Source organism: Nerophis lumbriciformis, linkage group LG12 (genome assembly GCF_033978685.3).
Source record: "Nerophis lumbriciformis linkage group LG12, RoL_Nlum_v2.1, whole genome shotgun sequence".
NCBI lineage: Eukaryota > Metazoa > Chordata > Actinopteri > Syngnathiformes > Syngnathidae > Nerophis > Nerophis lumbriciformis.
Genome location: NC_084559.2, coordinates 29,126,152 through 29,139,496, shown reverse-complemented (window position 1 = coordinate 29,139,496; position 13,345 = coordinate 29,126,152). Strand labels below are relative to the sequence as shown.

The following is a 13,345-nucleotide window of genomic DNA, read 5'->3' as shown; positions in this document are numbered from 1 at the left end:
CAGCCAGCCACACGGGAGAAAGCGAGGACGAATTTGGCGATCGCCTTCTAACCAACGATTGGTATGTGTTTTTTTGGCATTAAAGGAAACTAACAACTATGAACTAGGTTTACAGCATATGAAATACATTTGGCAACAACATGCACTTTGAGAGTGCAGACAGCCCATTTCAGGCGCGCTAAGAACATATATTTTTCCACGATTTCAGCACTCAGGTTAACCATACCTAAATAGACACAAATTACTGCATTACACAAGACTACCCGAATGTACTCGAATGATTGAAAAAAAAAAATGTTTTTAAGCTAAATTATTGGTAAACACAGTTTATGTATAATAATTTACATACAACCGCGAGTAATGAATAAAGTTTTCATCAATTAATATATTCTGTAGACATACCCTCATCCGCTCTCTTTTCCTGAAAGCTGATCTGTCCAGTTTTGGAGTTGATGTCAGCATCTGCTTTGAGTGTCGCAGGATATCCACACATTCTTGCCATCTCTGTCGTAGCATAGCTTTCGTCGGTAAAATGTGCGGAACAAACGACTGACCATTTTGTCGGCTTTCCCCACAGCCTCGTATTTTGAACAAATTTCGTCCAATTTCTTGCCACTTTCGCATCTTTGGGCCACTGGTGCAACTTGAATCCGTCCCTGTTCGTGTTGTTACACCCTCCGACAACACACCGACGAAAGTGAGAAAATGGCGGATTGCTTCCCGATGCGACGTCACAACGTGACGTCATCGCTCCGAGAGTGAATAACAGAAAGGCGTTTAATTCGCCAAAATTCACCCATTTAGAGTTCGGAAATCGGTTAAAAAAATATATGGTCTTTTTTCTGCAACATCAAGGTATATATTGACGCTTACATAGGTCTGGTGATAATGTTCCCCTTTAAGTACACTGGAATGCTAGCAATAGTTATAAATAGTGCAGATGAGAGTTAAGTACACTGGAACGCTAAAAACTAAAGTTATAAATAGTGCATTTGAGAATTAAGTACACTGGAACGCTAACAACTAAAGTTATAAATAGTGCACATGAGACTTAAGTACACTGGACCTCTAACAACTAAAGATATAAAGAGGCGAAATAAGGTTAAAAAAATAAGACTGCAAAAGGGCACAATGGCTTGCTGTGGCAGCTTACACCTCTGCAGTGTTTACAAGATGGATAACGTGGAGTTAGTGGATGTTCTGTCGATTCGTAAATCCATTGACTGATCAACAGCTTCACAATAGTTTGCCACAGGCTAAGCAAATCAATTCATGTGCAATTGACTGCTCAACTATCAAACTTATTGCTGTTTGACTTTTCGGAGCATCTCTGAGTACCTTTTTTGGTGTGGCTGTCACAGTGCCTCAGCTTGGTGGTTGCTTGCTTGAGTCATCTGCCAAGCCTTTGGCAATCAGACGCCAAATGAGACTTTTTACTGCATATTTTCTTTATAAAAAAGAAGCAATGGGGTGGTTTGGAGCTGTTTTTTGTATGACAGGGAAGGTACGTGTGGCAATCACATTCATGAGGTACATTCTCGCTCACGTTTTTAGAACTGCCAACTATCGTTGTCATGTAATATTTATGTATTGTCGTCAAAACACTAATTGTGTATCCGTTGTTTAACATAAATATTGTGTGTCTAGCTTCATGACAGTGACACTGTAGGAGTCTCCAAGCTGGTGAGATACCAGTTACTCAGCAAAGGCTTTAAGAGTATTTTGCTTCAACTCTTTGTAATTTCATACCTGTTCAATTTCTACATTTTGCTTTTGTTTAATGACAAATTACCACAAGTTAGCATATGGACAATGACCACACTGAGTGAAGTTCAGTTTGTAAATAAAGTACAAATAAAATGTTGCCAGTCCATCCATCCATCCATTTTCAAATAAAACACAAATAGATCACCTATCCTTTGTTTGTGTCAAAGCAGCTTTTGTTATGATGAATATTAGAGATCTGCTCTCTCATAAAGCTGCACACTCAACTTAAACTACCGGTATTTACGTTTTTTATTCTAAGTTTAAGTATTTTAAGCAGGACAGAAGTATGTTAAATACATGTATTTTATTCTGTCAAGTTAAGAGGAAACATTGCACACAAAATAATTATTGAACAACTTTAAGGTTTAAGACAAAATAATAAAATAAAACTAGTGAGGTGGTCAATTTGATTTCTTACATTATTTAAGAAGCAAAACACTACCAGACACTGTCTCTAATTTGTGCAGTCAAATTGTTTTTCATTAACAAAAATGCGTTTAACAGATCCGTATTAGGTAATGTTTTTTTTTTGTATCCAATGAGTATTTCATAGTGTAAGCCCTATATACTATTTTGTATGGTGAGTTGACAATTTCCTTACACGCCTACTAACAACCAAAACAGGCGCCATCTTTACTTAACGCAAGAACATTTCATATTTTGCAAGGAACTCATGAATAAATGTGTCTCAGTAGGTACTGCTGTTTTGTTTTATTAGCAACAGCATTCAGCTGAGCTCAGCTAAAGTACCTATAGAAGGTGTCCATTTGTGCAGGAAGTGTTTTAAGAGGATGATGCACCAGGCAAATAAAATTGGGGCATCTGTAAAAGGGACGGACACTATTTGGGAAAATACAGTGGTGTCCTTAGCCCAGTGGTTCTTAACCTTTTTGGAGGTACCGAACCCCACCAGTTTCATATGCGCATTCACCGAACCCTTCTTTAGTGAAAAATAAAATGTTTTTTTCTTAATTTATGAATATTAATCATGAAATGATATTATATTAAAGAAATACTAATAAAGATATATTTTACAAACAGAAAGTTACAGGACTGTACACATGATCCCATGCTTACATCTCATTGTGCAACATGTGAATGTTTTAGTGGGAACTAAATGCGATATCTGAAAGGGGTACAAATTATTTCCAAAGCCAGAACCCCACCCAGACATACAATACTAGTGCACAGCTCATGAAAAACAATATTTTTTGTTATTGTCATTGTAAGTGGGCCAAAACACTTATATTAGAAAATAATCTCATTGAAATGACTGCTGTCATTTGATTATAATAATAAAACATTTAACTTGTTATTTAGTCAGGTTTGGGACAGGTGTGCTGCTGGTGTGGCCACAGTGCATGTGCACGTCTGACGTCGTTCACATGTGCTCCACTGAATGCTCAAGGAGTTTTTATGTTTGCTCACGCATGTGGAAAATTAGAGAGAACATTGTTTGGGGGTATCCATAATACGTCAATAGGGAGAAGTTTTTATTTACACGATAAGTCGGGTGTGTCTTGACCTCCGCGGCGGAGGCTCTGCCGAACCCGAGGCCGATTCACTCAACCCCTAGAGTTCGATCGAACCCAGGTTAAGAACCACTGCCTTAGCCATATGGTGACAAGTGAATATAGGCCTTCATTTACCTGCATTGCTATTTGTTTGTTTTGTTCCATGCAATGTTATTTTGATGAGCACGATTTTGGAGCTGTCCTATCTTAATTGTGAAAGCTCCTCTAATGTGAGTAGAACTGAGCTAAACTGAGTCAATGCAGTATTGGTGAGTGGAAAGGCAACATTAAAATGTGAGTGAACAAGCACACAGCTTCTACAGAGAAAAGAAAAACCTACCTTCAGGGGTTTCTACGTTGATGCCAGATGAGCGGCTGCTACTACGAGAAGAGTTCTTCTCAATTTGAGTTCCAAACGGAGCATGTGGCTGGAAGGTCTTTCGCTTCAAGTTGGAGTTTAGTGAGAAGAATTTCTTGACTTTAGATTTATTTTTCTCTTCTGGAGTTTGATTGAACTGAAGTGAGACGGAATCATGCTCTCCTTCACTATCTGTCAAGACCTGGTCCACTGGGGGCATAATATCCGAGTTGCTGTCGGTGAGGCTTCTCTGTTTCTTCGGACGTAATTTGGCGCTCAGCTTGGAGAGGCGAGAGCGATGCTTTTCCTGCGTAGAAAGGTCCACCATACTCGCTGACATGTTGATCCTCATAAAGCTGATGCCCAGCAGCACGTCGCCACGCAATTTATCTGCTTTTCCGTTCTTGTCCACCAAAGGGAACCAACTGCAGGTGACAGAGAAGGTGAATCAGATTTTCAGGGATTGGAAGCAATACATGCTTTTGACCTGTCAATCATTCCAAGTGTTTTAACCAGTCAGATTGTGGGTAATTCAGTACCTTCTCACAACAACCAAGCTCGCCCCACAAACACACAGGCGTGAGCATTGAGACAGACACTGAAAATCTGTGGAATTGGCTTTCATTTCAGAAAAAAATGGTTCTTCGGTATGCATGAGGCAATTGTAATGGGGATAGACAATATCCGGAGAGAATGGACCGAGCAAAACTGTTTATTTCTAAAACCAAAGACAAAGTATTATAGTGTTGTATGATATAGATGATATACGATATAAATTTGGCCGACGATAGAGCTTTTGACTACGTTTACACTGCAGGCCAATGTGGATCAAATCAGATTTTATAGAAAATTTTTCCAGCTCACTATTTATACTGCAAGTAAAAAGTGATCTTAATCAGACTACAGCGTAAACGTGCATAGACCCCAATGTGGTCCCAATGTGGCCTCGATGTCACTTGCATGCGCAGTTCAATAAAAAGAAAACAAAATAAGTTGACCGGATTCCATAAATTAACTAAGAAATTGCTACTACTACTACTACTACAAAATAAAATAAAAGTCACCACACCTTAAAAATGACATGTTTTTTTACATGAAAATAAGATAAGGTAATATATGAATGATATAATCTAATCTTTTTATGGCTGGAAGGTGAGGAAACACTGACACCAGCTTGGATCTACGTTAGCCTTATTTTTTAACTCACTTACGCAAATAATAGATTTTATTTGTATTGCACTTTACATTCGTGAAACACATCTCAAAGTGCTACAGAGTAGAAAACTGTAAAAGCATTAAAAGAAGACAGTAAACATAATATGAAAAATTAGCTATATGTTTTTCTAAAAAGGTAGGTTTTGAGTCCTTTTTTAAAAGCATCTTCCGTCTGTAGGGCCCAAAGGTGGTCAGGATGGGCGTTCCACAGATGGGTAGCGGCAGCTTCAAATGTCCCTCGTCGTCTTGAACCGTGTCCTGGGTGCGTCCAGACGGTGCTGTTGGCCTGACCGGGTTCTGGCTTAGGTGTGTGGTGTGAGGAGATCCGGGAGGTAAGTGCATCACCATGCAGACAGTGGGGGGTGTGCAGGAGGACCTTGTACTCAATACAGGCGGTGATGGGGAGCCACTGAAGGGTGCAGATGGGGGTGATTTGCTCGTACTTTCGCACCCTCAACAGGACCCTGGCAGCGCTAAACAAACAACTTACGCAATGTATATACACCAGAGCGTAAATTCCGGTCTTTCAACAATTACTATTTCTTCGGAATCAAAATACACATTCATATGTTACATATAGCCTATTATTTGTGCATTATTGACTAGTGATGCACCAAAAATGTGGCTGTCAAAAAAAAAACACTTTCCTCCATCCACTTCAGGTGGCGCGTCGCGCCCATGAATGACATAACCTGCCCAAAGCTGACGAAAAAGTAATACACAGGTCACACATGAGTCGCATTCAGGTTGTGTTGCCATTTAGACAAAAGTCACATTTGAAAAGATCGGATTCAAATAGGATTTGGACTACCTACTGATGTGGCCTGAATCTGATGCAAAAATGTCAGACTTGAAATACTTTGGAGCGTTTAGAGTGGTGAAGATATATCAGTTCGGCGGTATTGTTTCAAATACATAACTCATTCTAAAATATACCGGTATAACTCGTAGTACCGGTATACCCCCCTGCCCTAGTGGAGCGTGACATCTTTTACGTAACTTCTCTCCTTTAACGTGGCTATCTGGATGACTATGATTAGTCACAATGATAGCATAAGGAAAAGTGGAATGTATAGTCAATGTGGTTTTCAGCATTGGCCGGCAGCATCAGGCACACCGCAATTTCAGACACATTTTTTGCATTTGGAAGGAAAGATAGGCTAATTTTGTATGATTTGCTTATCTTTTGCCATCTTTGACGAAAGTGTGACAACAGTAATGAAGGAGGCATAGCAAAGCAGCCAAAGTTGGAAGAGTCCATACTGGGTTTGGTAGGAAGTAAAGGTGGGAATCTTTGGGAGCTTTACGATTCGATCCAATTCAGATTCTTTGGGTGACAATTCGATTTAGGATCAATTCTAGATTCAATCCAATTCTTGCAATGTATTATTTGGTATGATAATTATAATAAAACCTTTACAAGTTACAAAACATGTGTTGTATACATGCAGCAAATACATGAGGATAGCCTAATAACGTATTTTTTTAAATTTATTTAAAAAAAAAAGTAAAATTATCAATCAATTTAGAATCGGAATAAATAAAAATTGTGATTCTGATATGAATGTACTTTTTAAACTCAGACTCAAGACTTAAAAAAAATAGGCTGGTTGGTGTAGACGTGTCACCGCCACCCAATCACATCATACCAATCAGCACAATTGTATTAAAGGGTAAGTGTTGATTTCAAGAAGTGGGATCACATGTTCCAGAAGCCTGGAAATTAGTTTTTTCTTGAAAAATAGTGAACATCTGTTACATGATTTCACTGATAAATTACACCCATTGATGAACTGATTATTTGTAACGGTGGCTCTTTACTCTCTCATGGACCGATGGGAATGTGTAACACTGCCCAATCTCTGTTAGGAGCAGCATGTGAAGTGTACATCAAGCATGACAATTACAGGCTTGTTCAGCCTACTCTTTGTTGTTAAGGACCAGCCTTTATAAAAAGGGAACGAAGGGAGTGTCCTGGAGGGCTAATCAAAACAATTAGTCTGTACATTTGGCTTTTGTTGCTGTGAATGTGTGCACTAAACACAGAGCGTTAGGTCAACCACTAAAATAAGGTCACTGTGTGTGTGAATTTATTGCATTTTTTTTTTACATGATATTTAATTATATTTTCCTTCAGTAAGTGACAAGTATTTGGATTTCAATCCTGCCTCTACATTTGCAAAAATGAAAGGGTTATCTGCAGTTCATGTGGTGTTTACTGCTGCATCAGTTAATTTACTGTAATGGAAGATAAGTGTGGAGATATGCATGGGAGTGAACCAGCATTCTTCTGACACGCAGCACTTAGTTATGAAGGTTACTCTAATTCAAATGTGCTCCTTATGTCCCACACAAATCAAACAGGGGTAAAATGCAAACATGTATCAGGTCTAAAACATTGATACACAAACTGCAATTAAATTACAACTGACAAAGTTAGCGGGTTAGCAAGTGATTAATCACAAAAAATATTGCATTAATTGTGTATAAATACAGATGACTGCAATTGCTCGTTTACCTTACGGCAGTGCTTTTCAATTATTGTCTGTACCCCATGGTGGACAGTCATTTTTCCTGCGACCCCTCTGAATACTACTGAGAACTTAATACATGATTATTTATGTATCTGTACAATGCATTGTGTGAGTTACATTCTTTATATATGCAGCTGACTTTCCTTTCATTCCTGGGGCAGCATGGCTCAGGGGGTAGAGTGGTTGTCTCTCAACATGAATGTTGCGGGTTCGATCCTCAGTTCACCTGTAGGCCCTGTTCCCATTTAACCGCGTAAATAAATTCCCCCCGTGTTTCCACCAAAAACTACATGGGTAGATTTAGTTCTTTGGCAACCGTTCGGAGTTCTTGCCTGCTAAGTGGGACTTTTGGAAGGTGCCCGAAACACTGATTGGTTGAACACAGTTGGAGGCGTTCCTAAAACTTATTTTTCGAACACACGACCGCCATCATTTTACTTTTTTTTTTTATTTCTATTAAAACAAACTTGAAAAACGGAAAGAAAGAACAAAAGAAGCTTTCGACATGCAGGAACTTTTGTGTGGCATCTTTGTGCTGAAAAACGCTGAACAAGGAAACTATCTTGGAGTGTTTCTTCCTCAGTCGTAGTCTTTAAATTATATGCAGTTGATTGTTTATTATTTTTTACAAACAGTTCATTTCAATTTGAAAGCTACGAGAAGTGGACAGACTCTTTTAAACGTATTTACAGAGGAGTATGACGGCAACCTCAGCAACTTGCTACTCTGACTTCGTTGGACAAATGTGAAATAAAGGAGGCAGTACACAAGTGAAACAAAAGGTAAATGACATCAAATATTAACTGTATTTCATTTACTTACACTTTAGTAAAAGAACTACGACCTAATGTCTGTTTATTTCCATGTTTTCCGTGTGAGTGAGTTTGTTTTTTATTCAGGACAGTGCACATTGATGAACAATCTGATTTATATTGTAAATGAGCCAGATCATATCATATTTGCTTATTTACATTTATAGTCCCAAAACAAAAACAAAAACACAAAACAAAACATTAGAATTTCAACAACACAACACTAAACACAATGAAATTAATCAAAGTGATGACATGACTGGGAATTTTTAAGAAACAATTTAAGATGCTTTTTAAAAGTGTAAACCGTAGGACATACTCTATTACTGGTAAGTCTGTTCCAAAAATGCCTTATTTGGACTGACAGAACTGTTTGTCCAAAGGTTGTTTTTCTGTGTGGGATGCCTATGTCTTCCCTGGAGGAGGATCTGGTCCCAAAACCTCTGTCAGTCCTCAGTTTGATCGATGTGGAGAGTGGCAGTAGGGCTAGTCCATAAAGAACTTATAAATTAAACAGCTGTTTTTAAAATGAATAAAATTTTCAAAGTTAAGCATTTTATATTTTACCAAAATGTTGCACTGACGGATTGACAGAGAATTTTGATCAAGGATTTTTATATATCTTTAAATAGCATTTCTACAAGTTTTAATATTGTGTTTCCAGAGAGTGACCAGGTTGTGATGCAGTAATCTCTGTGGGAAAATATCATCGAATGTAAAAACATCTTAGCAGCCTTGATTGTCATTGAAGAAGGTCTGATTGGTTTAAAATTATGCAGAATGAAATGTATTATTTTTGCTGTGAGTGTGATTTGTTTTTTTAAAGAAAGTGATGGTTTTTCAAAAAGAAAGTGTTGGGTCCTCTCATTAAAAGGATCAAAATTTGAAGAGCTTCCGCTCCATACAATACAGTTACAGGAAGTAAGCAAACCGAAAGTGCCGAAAAGACGGGGGCGAACTAGCTAAATGCTAGCACAAAACAGGAAAATAATATTACAGTCAATTATTGGACCGGCACAAACACAAAAACAATACGAGAGCAAGATGGGACATCCTAAATAGCATTAAATGGTGCTAAGAAGGATTATCCTAAATACATCTCAGATGGAAATGTAAAAAATGACAATATGGACAAACTAGTTGAACGCTTCAATAAGTACTTTGTAAACATTGGACCAAATCTAGAGGAAAAGATTCCAGATTCCGAGTCAGTTGAGGAATTGTATGACACTATAGACAGAAATCCCCACTCGATGTTCCTCGAAGGTGTGACAAATGAAATCAATATTGTGAAAAAAATGTAAATCCAAGACCTCAACTGATTGTAACGGTATTGATATGGAAACGATAAAAAAGGTTATTGAAGACATTTCAGAACCTTTAGCATATATCAGTAACCTATCATTTCAAACAGGAAAAGTCCCATATAAAATGAAAATAGCAAAAGTTGTACCAATTTATAAGACTGGTGACAAACAACCAGTTTACAGACCTGTTTCTCTACTTCTACAATTCGGACAAATTTATGTATAAAAGTGAAACCCTCACAGACAACCAATAGGGATACAGAGCCAACGTCACTGCCATTAATCAAAATAACGGAAAAGATTACCAATGCAATAGATAGCAAAAAAATGTGCTGCTGCAGTGTTTCTGGATTTAACAAAAGCATGTCACACAATTAATCACAGTATCTTAATAAACAAATTAGAAAGGTATGTAATCAGAGGGTTGGTGTGACAGTTTGACCCCTCACTGTCACTGATTGACCTTAAACTTCCTTACAAACCGTGCACATTTGTTAGGAAGCTCAACATGGACAAACTACAAACATTCAGTCCTGTTAGTCATTGAAAAGGATGCGCTTAACAAACAAATTGTTACCTGTCACTCATCATGGCTCTGAACAGTTGACTAAAAGAGTCAGGGTGGGGTTGAGGACTTTATATAGGTGAACACACCTGCATTCACTAATTAGGCCAAATTTGGGTCGAACCATGATCCTCAAAAGCTGGGTGTTACAGAAGGACACTGGGCATTTAAAAGTGATGTTACCTAAGCCTGAATACACTGTGTACAAATATGACTGCTCTACACACGCAAAAGTACTATGTGAATACTTGTTAGACATGTGATGGTTATTTATGGTGTAATTTACAAAATAACTGTTTTCTTAATTCCCCCTGTCAAATTGGTCCCAGCTAGTGGGCGGGGCTATGGGCTATTTAAATTGGAAAATACCATTTTTCTGACAGTCTGCTGTCTGTCACTGCCAGAGGAGGTTCTCTGTCCTGAGCAGGAGTTTCGGTCTCCATGCATCAAACATCTACTGAGGTGATTATTTTGATGATGAGATTATGTTGTGTTGTAGCCGGTTAAATTAATTTTGTTGATTGCTAAGTGATTTTGCTAAATCTGTTTTGATTATTTAATTCTTTACTTTGACATATTTGATTATTGACCTTTGGTTGTGAATATATGTATTTTCATATAATGGATGATTTACATTTTGATTATTTGATTATTTTTAATATTTTGATGAATTATATAGGCCTATTTAATGCATACAACTTTGAAATGTATTTAGAAAATAAATGTACTATATATAAAATATACGATACTAATATTGCCTCTATTTATTACCATTACAGATTGTAGGTGCTTTGTTTTTCCTGTCGTTACCTCTTGATACTTTTGGGATTTCAATAAATGTTTGTAAACTGTTACCAACTGCGTGCCTTGCCATCCTTGATTTGAAAGTCGGGTTTGCAAAGGTTACATTACCTTCACCCGAGGCGGGGTGTGACAGTTGGTCTTGAACTGGGTAAGAAGCTACTTTACCAACAGGAAGCAATACGTGAAGACAGGTGAACACACGTCTACAGAGCTGAAAATATCTTGTGGTGTACCTCAGGGATCAATACTTGGACCAAAATTGTTTAATCTTTGTACAAACGACATTTGTAAGGTTACAAAATGACTTAAAGTTAGTATTTGCCGATGATACAACTGCTTTTTGTTCAGGAGAGAACACTGATACAAATAACAGAAGAAATTAAAACATTAAAAAGATGGTTTGACAAAAACAGACTCTTTGAATCTCAGTAAAACTAAAATAATGCTATTCGGTTAACCGTAGAAAGGAAAGTCAAACAAATACAGTATACATTGAAAGGGTAAAAGAAAATACATTTTTGGATGTAATAATAGATAATAAAATGGAAACCTCATGTAAAATATACAACAAAGTAGCAAGACACATGTCAATAATGAATAAAATAAAACATGTTCTGGACCAAAAATCTCTTCATATTCTCTACTGCGCACTAGTGTTACCATATCTGAGTTATTGTGTAGAAATATGTGGACACATTGACAAATGTGCGCTTCATTCACTAATGGTGTTAAAAAAAAGATCAATTAGAATGATAGATAATGTTGGATATAGAGAATATACAAACTCTTTATTTATTGAATCACAAATATTGAAATTCAACGATTTGGTGTATTTACAAACAGCTAAAATTATGTACAAAGCAAATTATAGCATGCTACCCAAGAATGTACAACAATTCTTAACAAAAGAGAAATATAACAGAGGAAAATCTAATTTAAAACATTTGTATGCACGTACAACACTTAAAACATTTACCATATCCGTATGTGGAATTAAATTATGGAATGGATTAAGCAAATGAATCAAAGCACCAATATGATTCAGTCTAAAACTGTTCAAACTACAAGTGTTCACAAAGTAGGATTAAATAAGCTCTGCTTCTTCCTACTCCTAAGAAGTGTGTCAAGGCCATAGGCATCTTTGGCCTTCGAAGGTCTCAGACTTAATGTTTGCCACTTCTAGATCAGTTGTTTTATTACTAACTGTTCTGGATCAATCGACTTACAGGCAATTTCCGACGAACTAAACATTTGTGTTATTTCATTGACAGAGTTGAAAAAGGTAAATTCAGTTGCTAATTCTCTTGAATTATCAACTCATTAACTTGTATTTCTAATCTGTCACCTATTTTTTTTTTCTCTCAGCATGGTTAGTAAATAACAGGTCTATTAGACTCAGAGTGATGTGTTGTGTTTTTAATCATTTGCGTTAAGTTAAAATAATCAATAATATGTTGAAGAGCTGCTCGGTCCTTTATGTTCCAATTAATGTGAAAATCACCCATTAAAATAATTTCTTTAGATTTGCCACAGTCTTTGGGAGAAGTTTAAGTTCATAAAAATCACTGTTTGCAGTGGGGTTTCTATATAGACCCACTATAATAAAATACATTGTTGCAGAAAGTGATATCGACACCTTTACATTCTAAAAGCTAATGCGTGTGTGTGTTATGTGGGCCATGGTGATCGTACTTAAAGCCTAAAGCGGGCAGCATATTAGGGCGGCATAGCTCGGTTGGTAGAGCGGCCGTGCCAGCAACTTGAGGGTTGCAGGTTCGATTCCCGCTTCGGCCATCCTAGTCACTGCCGTTGTGTCCTTGGGCAAGACACTTTACCCACCTGCTCCCAGTGCCACCCACACTGGTATAAATGTAACTTAGATATTGGATTTCACTATGTAAAGCGCTTTGAGTCACTAGAGAAAAGCGCTATATAAATATAATTTACTTCACTTCACAGCATATACTGCTTGAAACACTTTTGAAAGTTAGCGCCCTGGAGGCAGGTTGCAAACAGTCACTTTAAGCAATGGCTGCTTTAAAGCATCCATGTTCTTTATAATGACCAATTATATTGAATATAAATTGCTCGTCGGTCCGATTAATTTGTTTGATGTTCAGGCCTGTCACTCACTGTGGTCTGGTCGACACGTACAAGCAGGAACTGCATGCAAACACACAAAAGCAGTCCCAGAGAAGCAACTAACAATTTGCCGTCATGTTGTTGCACTAGACCAGGGGTAGGGAACCTATGGCTCTCGAGCCAGATATGGCTCTTTTGATGATTGCATCTGGCTCTCAGATAAATCTTAGCTGACATTGCTTAACCCGATACGTAAAAAATAATTCCGCTGGTAATCACAATGTTAAAAATAACGTTCAAAATATAAAACATTCTCATGCATTTTAATCCATCCATCCATTTTCGACCGCACCTGTTCAAGAAGTCGCAAAAAATGGTAAGAAGTAT

The 13,345-nt window shown here is 37.5% G+C and overlaps 1 protein-coding gene across 4 annotated transcripts in view; it reads right to left on the bottom strand.

The window, feature by feature from the left end:
* rab11fip1a (RAB11 family interacting protein 1 (class I) a) overlaps window positions 1-13,345 on the bottom strand; it is a 37,255-nt gene that overhangs the window by 10,635 nt on the left and 13,275 nt on the right. For 3 of the 4 annotated variants that reach the window (XM_061986261.1, XM_061986263.1, XM_061986264.1), the window contains exon 2: window positions 3,622-4,064. In XM_061986261.1, coding sequence (XP_061842245.1) covers window positions 3,622-4,064 — 443 coding nt within the window. Of the gene's footprint in view, window positions 1-3,621; window positions 4,065-10,084; window positions 10,140-13,345 lie in introns of those variants that run through there. The other variant, XM_061986262.1, reaches the window with a different exon arrangement.